Source organism: Pteropus medius, unplaced genomic scaffold (assembly GCF_902729225.1).
Source record: "Pteropus medius unplaced genomic scaffold, Ma_sr-lr_union100, whole genome shotgun sequence".
NCBI lineage: Eukaryota > Metazoa > Chordata > Mammalia > Chiroptera > Pteropodidae > Pteropus > Pteropus medius.
In genome coordinates, this window is record NW_024355990.1 from 4799543 (window position 1) to 4811883 (window position 12341).

At 46.9% G+C, this 12341-nt stretch overlaps 1 protein-coding gene across 1 annotated transcript in view; it reads left to right on the forward strand.

Annotated features, from left to right (window-relative positions):
* The window catches only part of GRB2 (growth factor receptor bound protein 2), a 62365-nt gene extending 50059 nt beyond the window's left edge, over positions 1-12306 (forward strand). The window contains exons 3-6 of the mRNA XM_039859727.1: positions 837-934; positions 6433-6555; positions 9262-9423; positions 10177-12306. Of these exons, the coding sequence (XP_039715661.1) occupies positions 837-934; positions 6433-6555; positions 9262-9423; positions 10177-10360 (567 nt within the window). The 3' untranslated portion in view covers positions 10361-12306. The remainder of the gene's footprint in view (positions 1-836; positions 935-6432; positions 6556-9261; positions 9424-10176) is intronic.
* Positions 12307-12341: the final 35 nt, after the last annotated feature.

The following is a 12341-nucleotide window of genomic DNA, read 5'->3' on the forward strand; positions in this document are numbered from 1 at the left end:
TTAGAAATGTCAGTACCTATACATCATGCCCTCCAAAGCAGCCTAGGTTCTATTTTGGCAATTAGTGTAGCATTGTTCAGCATCTTGAATAAACCATTTTGTGAGGAATTTTACCAACTTCCTTTCAGAACTCTGTCGTGTAGTGTGGATGACTCCCACTTACTAGTCCATCCGCATTTTCCCGTGTTCACTGCTTTGTTGGGCTCACATTTCTATGTTCTCTCTTGAGTTACCGACTTTTTTTAATCCCTCTGCCCTTTGCCTTTTGTTAGAATTCTAGAATTCAGAGGATGACTTTTATAATATATCTAGATCTGTTCTGTTTCTTATACTGCTCTACAGATGACAGAATCGTGGCCTAGCCTGTCTGTGTAACTCAAAGGGAGCAGCTTTAGCGAGAACTCTCATTGGGATCTGAAAATCTGCGTGTGATTCACTAGCCCTGGGTAGTCAGGTCACATTTCCAGGCTCCTTTCCACTCTGTAGAATGCAATGTCAGTGTTCGCTGTTTTCCAGAATCCCCTCTCCCAAACTAATCTTACTTTTTCCATCATTCTCTCTTCTGCTTTCCTACTGAGGGTTTAATGCTAAATGCTTGGGATCCTGAACTTCCATTCCAATTTATTTTTCTTTTTAATTTTAATTATCACAGTTGAAATAATGCTGGCAGTTTGAAGTTTCAAGAAGTCTTGCCTCCACGTACCTGTTAATAATTCAAATGACGCCTTTTACAAACAAACCTAAACAGCAACATGATTAATCATCTTAGTGACTCTCTTTTTAAGAGTGGAAAGAAAATGATTGTTGTTTTTGTTTTTTTTCTTATTTCTTTTCAGGTTTTGAATGAAGAATGTGATCAGAACTGGTACAAGGCAGAGCTCAATGGGAAAGATGGCTTCATTCCCAAGAATTACATAGAAATGAAACCACATCCGTAAGTTGGGCTCCGCCGATCTCCCAAGGGCCATACCTGCCTATTTCCAATAATGTTTTAAAATTGAGATCACTGGGCTGGCTGTCATACTTTTTATTCTGTCTTTGCAGGGAATTCATAAAGCATGTTGATTCTGCATGTTAGCAATAGTATATAATGATAGTATAATAGTCAATAATGGTATGTTTTAGATTGATAGTTGCTAGTGATCTTTAAGTAATGAAACAATTGTTTCATTTAAAACAATAGTTTATATACTATTACATAATAATAGTGTGTATGTTTTAGATTAATAATAACTGTCAGTGATCTTCAAATAATAAAACAGCAGTTATGCAGGTCCATAATTTTTCTATGAAACCTTTGAGGCCAGACATTTCATAATTTTACATTTTTTGTTTGAGAGAGGATGTGTATCACATGACTTTATAGTGATATGTTTGATTTTCCTGTGGGACCATATCTTAATAATCTTTGTATCCCCAGAGTACAGTGCTTGGTGTATATAATAGGGTCTTAGTGAATGAACGTTCGTTATGGTCACCGCCCTTGCTCTCCACTTACTGTCCCCACTTCAGAGAACACAAAATGTTCCTCCATTCCACGCTGCTGAGAGCCATGAACTTGTTTCCTTTTTTCTTCTGGAGTCCTTCCTGTTTATATTGACGTGACATGGTATGGGACATTGGGGGCCATTGCAGACCCCTGTTCTCCCACTGCCTCTTTCTGGCCCTGGTCCTGCCCCTCAGGCAGTTATTTTCGTACCTCGTATGCCACGGAGCTGAGGCTTTCGGAGGTCAGTCTGGAGTGCCACTGAAACATGAAGAAACGGTAGATTCTTTCCGTCTACTTGGTTTAATGCAAAGTGACAAGTACGGCTTTTAGATGACTTGACCCACCTTGAGTTCCAGCCCATTTGTCCCTCTCCCCCGTTGTCACTGCCCTGATGCGAACCTGTCACTTCTCTTCCCCCAAGTACTAGAGCAAAGATCCTGACCTTCCCTTATCTTACCCGGAGCTCGGTGTCAGAGCTCGACGGGGCCTTCAGGGTCGTCTGGCTTACTCCTCGCCAGCCTGCCGATGAGGAACGCTTCTGGCGTTTCTGTTTCAATGCCGGTCATTTACGAGTGTAGTTCTCATTATAAAAGACTCAGTGCAGAACACTTTGGACCAATATGTGAGTTCCTCTCCATACACGCTCCTCTTTGCGAGGCAACCACACTAGTGATTACATGTGGGCCAGTGCTACTTTCTGAACTGAATCTGTTCTGAAAAGATGATTTGCTTTCTATAAAACGAAGCTAATGATCCAGGAGCTTCACCGTAAAGCTATATGTTGGTTGGTGGCTGGCTGGCTGGCTGGCTGGCTGGTTCGCGCCTTGGTCAGTAAACTCTGACACAGTTTTTATTATGTGGCAGAGAAAGTGCCGGGTGCTGGGAAGCTAGGTTCTGTAGTTAAGTCATTGTATAACAAAATGGCCATGTGGTTAACATGAAGCGCTTTGAGATTGCATCCAGGAAGCCTCAGCCTGCAGAGAAGTTGGTTTACTCTGCAGTTTGGCAGTGTGTGTGTGTGGTGGGGGGAGGGCGTGTCTGCGCTGCATTTCTATAGTGAGGACACTGTGAGGTCCCCAAACTTCTTTTCAAAAAGAACCGGGTACCTTATAATGGCTCAATAAAAGTTCCATTGAATGATATACAAGGTGAAAACCCATCTAATTTTTAATGTATTTTTTTCTAGTTTTTGTTTGTTGGAACTTGTACTGTCTTGCATCTTTGTAACTATTGTAACTATAAGTTTGCCCCCCCCAAAATATTTTTTTTTAGATTCCTTAGAGAATTTGTTTTCTGCTTTTACACTATAATTGAGCCTTGCATTTGCACTTAGTAGCTCAGCAAATATTTTTGAATTGATACTCGGCCCAAATTCTTGTACAAAGGCCTAGATTAAGTTGTTCATGGAATAGAAGCCAACAGCATTAAATCTTCAAAGGCATGAAAGAGATTCCTGGACCCCTGTCAGTGGGTTGATAATGCTCCTCTTTCGAGGTCTCCGTAACATCAAATTGGGGGTTAACACGCAGCCATGCCCAGATTACTGAAATGTAGTCACTGGTGGTAATAACCAAGAAACTCCAAAAGATGAGAACGAGATCTTTGCAGATGCCCCAGGACGTGTACCAAGCCCAGCTCTGCACTCCGATAGCCACTCGGAGTCAGTATTTGCTTCAGGGGCTTTTGATGGATTGCATCATGGAACGCACCCCACAGGGAGGAGTGGTTGGGTGGCGGTCAGCGGCAGCAAGAGGGGTGCCTTGGTGCACGGTGCATCCTCCCTCCGCCGTGTAAGCCGGGTAATGTATGCATATCTGTTCCTTCAGTCCATCTTCAGAACAGAGAAAGGTTGGCTAAACTTTTTCTTTAACGGGCCATATAATGATAGGCTTTATGGGCCATATGCAATCTGTCATGACACATGTTCTTCTTTTGAATGTTTCGAAACAACCCTTTTTCTTAAAAATGGTCTTAGATTGTGGGCTGTACAAAAAACAGGGCAGATTTAAACCGAGGTCCATGGTTTACAGACTGCAGCACGAGATCCAGCGGTAACAAAATCACCTTAAGTTCCTTTTCATCTTCATATTTCCAGGCGGAAAGGGAATTCAGCAGAACATCATACTGCCATTTTTATATTAAATAAAATGCCTGTGGCTCTGCACCCTTGTTTTCCTTCAGGTTGTTTCAGGTGACATAGGCATTTCGAATCTGACTGTTAAAACGTAGGAAAGACCACCTTCCTCAGAAAGCTGTAGTAACGGACCCGATTGAGAGTCGCCTTTTCGGAAGAGTCACTCTCATGCCCGGTCCTCTGTCCCCATTGTAAAGAACCTCGAATAGTTGATGGGGAAGCATCCAGCACTGGTGTTGTGGTGGCATTGTTCACAGACTCAGCTGAAATGCGGGAGTGCCCATCCACTCCACACTCTGAGAAAGGAAACCATACTGTACCTGCGTGGCGCTCGGCCTCACCGGCATATTTCATGCTACATCCAGAAGCGCAGTCAGTGTCACCTCGTGGCTGAGGGAGAACACGAAGCACAGGCCTCCCCTCCCTTCTCCCGTCCCCACCTCCCCAGACCTTTAGTTTTTGTTAGGAAGAGGGAAGTTAAAAACGGAGTATGACTTATTATAGCATATGAGTTAACAAATTAAACACAGACTACAAAACGATTGTTGGCACTGGTGTCGCAAGATGAATTGTAGATACTGGGGGAGGATCCAAATATGTGCCTTCATATTAAATGCATATGGGTGGGAGCCTATGGGATGTAGTAAAGAATTAAATTGCAAAATAAGCCGCCCCTCCCATTAGCTTTCTCCCTTGCTGTTTGTATTGTAGTATAAACCCACCTTTTTGAACATTTAAAAATTTTGACTATAGCCATGTAGTTACACATAAATATCACCATTAAAAGAAGCTAGTCAAGGGATAAACAGTATAAAATGCGGTGGCAGTGTAGGGGATGCTATTTAGGTGTAGAGGGCAGTGACTGTTTCCTCGTGTAGAGTGATGGCCCGTGATGTTGTGGGTCATCCTGGGGGGTGGGGGGTGGGGGAGGAGAGGGAGCCAGATTAGTAAAAATGGGAACAGATACAAAATAAATCTTTAAGTGGTCTCCAACTAATTGTTTTATTTTTCAGTCTGGGGTGTGTTTACTTTGTAAAAATTCCAGTTAGTATGCCTTACTTCACTACAGTTTTCATTTTTTAATTGAAAATAAAATTGAGGTAATTTTAAGTTGGAGACAAGAAGACACTGCAACCATATCTACCTATTTGGGCACCATAAAAGAACGTCTAAAATCACACGTAACTGCCAGCAGTTGCCGCCTCTGGGGAGTATGAGGGACGAGTCTTGCTTTTTATTTTCACTTCATGCACATCTAGCGTATTTTATATTCATTACTTATACTTTAAAAAGGAGGAAAGGAGAATGACTGTCGCTGGGAAGATCTTCGAGGGGTTGGAGGAAAGCATGGCTGTTGAGTAACCTCCCTTCCCGCCCCCCAGTTAAATGTCTGTGCGTGCGAGTGCGTTCAAACCTAAAAGCACCAGAGATTCACATAGAAAATATTGAAATGGTCCCAGTACTGTTAGCTGTCCTTTTGTAATTGGAGATCATTCTGTGGTGTTAAGATGTGATTTTTCTTATGCGGCCTGACTGCCAGGCATTGGAGCACTTACCCTTGAGTTATTTGTAGAAGCAGCAGGAAGGTAGATTGTCCCAGCGCCTCAGCAGCTTGGTGATATAGAAGCAAAGTGAGAAAGACACAAGGAGGTAGATTTAAGAACGTTCAAAGGTTACGCGTGGCAGCTTCTGAATGTGCCCTTCCTAGTAGCTCGCTTCTCTGATTTGAGTATCGTGTATTCTTTTAGAGACCTCTTGCCAATGCGGTTGTTGATCAGTAAGATAAGTACAGAATTTAGATTTATAATGTTAATGGACTCTTTGGTACCTTTGTTTTTATGGTTTGCATCTTTAATGAATGTTAGTTACTGCATAAGGTGTCCAGTGAAGCAGCTTGGTCTTTATTATCTCTAAGTAACATTGTTGCTTTTTAAAAATAGACATTAAAGACAACTTTGAAAAGAGAACATTGTTTTCACTATTCATCCATCCTAAGTAGTAATGGTTTTTATGTGAACTAGTTAGGTAGCTGTAACTTTAAGCTTTTTATAAGTGTTCTCTTTCTCCTGGTGAGCCACAGGCCAATTGCTCCCAGTTTTCCATGAATTCACCCTCTTTTTCTTGTGGCTGAAGTGGATCAGCACTGGGAGCAGAAGAATCTATAACTTGCTCCAAATGAAAAATCAAATTTTGCCACTAGCCACCTATGCACAGGGTCAATGATGACGTTCCTGATGGTTCCCGAAAGCTAAACCGAGCCGTGATGGCAGAGACGCCTTGAGAGGAATGCCAGCCTCCGTGGCTAGCAGAGGCTGCCCTCTCCCAGCCTGACCTCTTCCCTTTGGGCTGTTGGAAGGAGCTCTGTCTCCAGCTCTAGGCCTTTCTGACCCCATTGCCCTAATCCCACTGAAGCAAAGCTGTGACCTTATGAAATGGCTGCAAGAAGGAGCCTGTCTCCCCTTCTGCGGTTCAGATCATCGGCCAGGGCTCCCCCAGTGCCTCGCTCTGAGTCAGTGGGGGGCCCAGTGGGCTTTGGCACAGGAGGCCCATTGAAGTGTCTTCCTCTGTAGCGAGTGGCCTTATGAGTCACTTTCTGGAGAGCGGGTAGGGTGAAGTTGTTTGAAGGAAGATGGTCCCTCTCTTAAGGGAGGGCCGGACCGAACGGCGTGATGGGGCACGTTGAGACCAGAGGGTGAAGAGGGAGGCCCTTCCCCTGGCAGGGAGCGCTCTGTTACTCACGTCTCGGAGGCCGCATATCCCGTTTCTTTGTGGGGAAGCAGATGTTGACTGGCTTGCCTTCCTTCCTTAGGTGGTTTTTTGGCAAAATCCCCAGAGCCAAAGCAGAAGAAATGCTTAGCAAACAGCGGCATGATGGAGCCTTCCTTATCCGAGAGAGCGAGAGTGCTCCTGGGGATTTCTCCCTCTCAGTCAAGTAAGTATTTCCTGCCTCGGTTGCCCGGACTCCTGTCTCCAGCTCACCTACACTGTGAAGCCCTAGGCCAGGTATCTGGCCGCACACACCAGAGGCTGCCACCTGGCAGAGGTTTAGCCTAAACAGTGTTTACAAATCAGAAAATTTCACACTAACATCCTAAATTCTGGCTCCTCTTAAAAAAGTGCCCCAGCCGCACAGGATTTGGGTTCCCGCAGCGAGCCACGCCGGGGTCTGAGCAGCAGCCGTGCGTCAGCTGCATGCGCTTGCGTTTTCCCTACTCCCCACCACGCCCTGGTGTCTGCACACCCAGCTCGCTCCTCACGGGCACCTTGACCTCTGTGGGAGCCCTGCGGCGCTCTAAGCACTGGCCGATGGCCATCTCAGAGGCCTTCGCGCACCTTCACCAGATATCTGGCTTAAACCTGCCAGCACCATCCTAGGCCTCTCAGTAACTTTAAACCACAAGGGTTTGGGCTTTCTGCTCCCCGCCCATGGTAAGCTTAAATGTGGAAGGGAGCTGGTGAGCAGGGACCGGGGAAGGCAGGAGTTCCACCACCCCGGGAGTCACGGAGAATATAAATTTAGAGCTTAGAGGATTCTAAACAAGGATTCTTAGAGGATTCCCCATCTGTGACATAAAGAATCAAATTGTCATATGTACTTTTCTAGTTAATATATTATCACAGGAACCCCTTCCCTAGGAATCTCACAAATCAGTTAATCATTTATATGATAAGTGATTAGGTTAAAAAAAATTTTTTTTTTTTTTTTAACGAAGGCTATAAGACAGTTTATTATTTGCCATTTACAAATGCTGGAAAGATTATTTAGTTTCACAAATAAACTGAATATCTTGTTTTATTTTAGGACCAAATGTGTAAAGTGTAGGTTTTTTGATATGTAAATTTAAATTAAGAATTTTTGTATTTTTTTTTTCTCAGTGAAGATACGGGAGGTGGTTTCAGGTGGTATTAGCAATACCTTACAGCCATAGTCCCAACATGAAAACGTCGAACTGGATCTAATCATCAGTTTTTCTTCTAACAATGGCTTTTTATTAGTAGACTTTATTTTTTAGAGCAGTTTTAGGTTCACAGCAAAATTGAGTGGAAGGTACAGAGGTTTCCCGTACACCCCCGTGCGCCCACATGCCTAGAGATGGTGGTTTTTTGATATGCTCGATTAAACACATGCAAATGAGGATCGAGTGAAGAGCACCTTGAGGTGAAACTATCATTATGCTTCTCGTTAACTTGTATTTTATCTGTTTCCCTTACATTACATACTGACCCGAGTGTAAAGCAAACAACATAAGACGATACAGGCAGTTAATCGCTGGCGATGGACAAGGCTTCGCCGAGCCTGGTGATCGGTGGGGGCCTTGCCTGAGCACCACTGATCACGCACATGCTCCCATGGGGGCCACCAGGAAGCTCACCCCACTCCGTTCTGTCCAACAAAAGGTTTAAAGGTGTATGCAGATAGCATTAGCCATCTTTGTCAACACAGATGGCCTTCGCCAAGGAGGTTCAAGAACCCTGTCTCCGAGATGTTTCTCTAGTTTCATGATGGAAAATACTGTGGTCCCTTCCAAAACCCGTTCACAGCCCGGCGGGAGTGGGCTTCTCTGGGGCCAGAAGTGTCATTCGACTATGTCCTTTTTCCTCCTAAAGCTTTCTCCCCATCTGCCTTTTTTCTCTCGTGAAATAGAACAGCAGGTCCTCAGATGATGCTTTCGTGATAAGATTGATGAGATGCTGTAGGAATTTAACTCTTGCTTTTGTCAGTCAGCCTGTGGTAAAACTGGTTTTGTCGTAAGTCCTTTGACTTCAAGTCACAGAACCTGTGGACGATGTTCAAGCGAGGACTTAAGTACTGTTTCTAAGCGCTCGGCTTCCTAGAAGCTCAGTGCTGCCACCTGCTGGGCCGTTTGTAAGACGTGCTTCCTTAGCTTGAGGAGTGAGGGAGGAGCAGCTATCATTCATTCAGCGGTCATAGAATGCCTTCAGAGCGCCAGACGCTGGTGCGGACACTGAGGACTCAGCAGTGAGCGGGACAAGCAGGGCCTCGTTGAGCTGATGTTTGGCCGGACATTCCGCTTAGGCAAGCCCTTGCTTGCTTGTGTGGGCCAGTGTAACAGGTGATCGAGAAGCCCCTTCTGTGGGGCGGGGGGTGCCTAGGCCTCTTTTATTTATTGTCCCAGCACATTCTTTTGTTCTGAGGCCTTTTCCCCATCCATAGAACTAAAATACCTGAATGGAAAATGACTTAACTGTTCCCAGTCCAGGAGAATTGTCGAAAGTGTGTCCAGTCCCTCCCCTTATTTCTTAGCCCACCTTGCGTAGTCTAAATAGCACATGACATTTTCGTTCTTGCTCTTTTTTTTTCCTACGTGAAAAGGGAATTAAGGCTCCGTCCCATTTGGTGCTGTGCAGGGTGCGCCACGGGTTAGGACATTCTCGTTTTCCTCATTCACAGACGTCTTCAGAATTAGACGGATGCACAGGCTTTCCTAGCGGAGGGGCATCGGGGCGGTCAGTGACGCCCCGACTCTCCGGCCGGGGGACATGCCGTGCGGCAGCCCTGGCTCCTCAGGCTGTGAGGAGTGTTGCCAGAACACTCCTTGGTGGCCGTGACCCCCGCTAGCTGGGACGGAGCCCCCGGACCCATGCCAGTGTTTTCCCTGTGCCCCCGCCCCCCCAGGTTTGGAAACGACGTGCAGCACTTCAAGGTGCTCCGGGACGGAGCCGGGAAGTATTTCCTCTGGGTGGTGAAGTTCAATTCTTTGAATGAGCTGGTAGATTATCACAGATCTACATCCGTCTCCAGAAACCAGCAGATATTCCTCCGGGACATAGAGCAGGTGCCACAGGTAAGCCTCATCGGAGGGATAGAGATCACTTTTAGCAATGAATAGCTACAAGCAGGTGCCTTGTCAAAGGATTACTTCTGGGGCATCAGCGCTCATTATTCAAAATGTCGCCCTTGATTCTCATTAAAGATTCGAAGTCTGAAGTAAAATAGTCTGCCTTTTCCAGAGGCTGCGCCTCTGAGACAGGTGTGTTTGCCGCCTGCGTTCCCAGGAAGGGCGGTCCTCGACTCGCTCAAATAGTCTTTCCCTGGGGACAAACTGTGGGGCAGATTGTACTTTGAGGGAGCGAGGCTCACACTCACCCCGTGTTTCTATTCCCGAAATCCTCCTTCGGTTCTGCTTAGCACTGCCTTATTGTAGTCAAGCTCTTGACCTTCAACTCTAAAACCTTAGGATTTTTTAAGTGACGAAGTGATAAGAACTGAAGCATTTTCAGATCCTGGATTCTAAACAAAAAAACCCGCTGGCCGTCTCCAAAGCCCTTTCCCTGGAAGCAGCACGTGCTGCCCTCCGCCCGGCAGCTGGCCGGCGCCCTGCGATCTGCTCCCAGACTCCTGGCGCGGTGGCGGAGGGTCGCGCCGCCCCCGCGTGCAGTGGCTCAGAGCGTGCGAACGCGGAGGGCGCGGGCAGGAGAAACGGGCTTGTTTCAGGAGGTGCCGGGAAGCTGGCGCACGTGCCCTCCCCCCGGTGACCCGCCGCCATCAGCATGTGATGCGTAACAGTGTTTCTCCTGCTCCCCGCGGCAGCCGACGCCGTCCAGAAAGCCTCTTTGACTTCGACCCCCAGGAGGATGGAGAGCTGGGGTTCCGCCGGGGAGACTTTATCCACGTCATGGATAACTCAGACCCCAACTGGTGGAAGGGGGCGTGCCACGGGCAGACCGGCATGTTCCCCCGCAATTACGTCACCCCTGTGAACCGGAACGTGTAGGAGTCGAGGGGAGAGTATTTAAAGAAAGCGAAACATGGAAAACACGTCCAAAAGAATTCACCCCACGAGCTGCTCGAGCGGCAGCCTGCGAGGGGCTCGGAACACCTTGCCGGGTCACCCGATGACCCTCTCACCTGGTTGGAACTTTGGGGGGTGGGAGGGGGAGTTGGATATAACAATGCCAAAACTTACCTATAAATTAAGAAAAAGAGTTTTTATTACAAATTTTCACCGCTGCTCCTGTTTCTCTTCCTTTGTCCTTTTTTTCATCTCTTTTCCCTTCTGTCCATCAGTGCATGACGTTTAATGCCACATATAGTCCTAGCTGATGCCAATAATAAAAGAAAAGAAACCAAGTGGGCTGGTATTTTCTCTATGCAAAACGTCTGTTTTAGTCAGAATGACTGAAGGAACAGCCGTTGCTGGGCGCTTCATGTACACACGCAGAAGCGGCGGCTTCTGCCCAAGGAGGGGCGGGCGAGTAGGAATCCGCCTTCCAGCCCCCACCCCAGTGTCTCCGTCAAAGTTGGAAACAGAGAGGGGGTGAAAGGAGGCAGCGTTGCCCCTTATGACTTCCTGAGAAAGTCAAGCTGAAACCCGTGTCTCTCTCTCTCCGCAGTTGTCCCTTCCGAATGGTATTACTGAGCATGTCGTTTTTTATAGTGCCTTTTTCCTTATTTCAAGGGTTGCTTATGAGTGGTGTTCTTTTTGTTTTGTTTTAAAATAAGTTAAAGACAGTCTAGAGCTTTTCAGCTGGTGTGTCTCCTACTCTGTGTAAATATTGTTCCCTCGGGGGGAGGGGAGAACAGGGTAGAGAAGAAGAGGCAGGTAGAAGTGCGGGCTGCGGGCATTCTGCGTCCTAAGGCAGGAGAGGTTAAGGTTCAGCTTTGATACCTGTGAGCCCTCCGGAGTTTAAAAGGCCGGGAGCCCAGGGTATCTGGAGTCGCTGCCCGGGCTGCGGTGTGACCAGCTGCCAGGGAAGGAGAGGCGACGGCTCTTCCCACGTTGGACTGGATCTGGCTGAAAGGGGGCTCAGTGACCTTGACCTTGCGGTCTCAGGTGTCTACCCCCTCCTTAATCCTAGAGACCCCTAAGCTGCAAATCCCTCCAGCCAGCAAATTTCAAACACAGGAAAGCCCGAGGAATTTAAGCTGTCACTTTGACTATATCGGGATATACCGTATTCCTATGTGGGGGTAGAAAATGAGTCTTCATTTTTCTTGCTCTGAAAGCCAGGGGTATCTGTTCATGCCTTTTACTTTTTGTGTCCCCACCTGACCTGCCCAGATGAGCCTTAGGGCAGCATCCAAGAAGCAGCTGGGTGGTTTTCGGTCTCATTCACAGCGGGCTGTGTTTATAGCTGCTCCACCCCAACCCCGAAACGGAAAGATTTCCGGGAAGCAGGGATAGCTGGGAAGGAAGGCTGGAAATGCAGGAAGGCCAAGCCCACTGCAGAGCGCTCTGTCTCCTGTCAGCTTCTTGCCCCTCGGAGTGATGTGCCTGTGACCTTTCTCTCTTCACCCAGTCCCCTTCTGACCACACCAAGGGGGCCGCAGAGTCATTGATGGCTTTGGGCTCTAACGCGGTCTTGGGCGTCTGCCCTGGACTCTGGTTGTGGAGCCGGACTGGGCCCAGGGCCCTTGGAGGCCCAAGAGGCGGCTGCTCTTCTGGACGGAGCGAGAGGCCTCTCGCTCCCTCTCTTGATAGCTTCTCCCTTCCCCGCTGGTAAAAGGAATCTGGCATTCTACACCTGGACCATTTGATTGTTTTATTTTGGAATTGGTGTATATCATGAAGCCTTGCTGAACTAAGTTTTGTGTGTATATATTTAAAAAAAAAATCAGTGTTTAAATAAAAAGATCTATGTACTTAATCCTTTAACTCTGCGGATAGCATTTGGTAGGTAGTGATTAACTGTGAATAATAAACATACAGTGACTTCTTCACTCTGTCTTTTCTTTTTTTGCCCTCACTTAAAAAA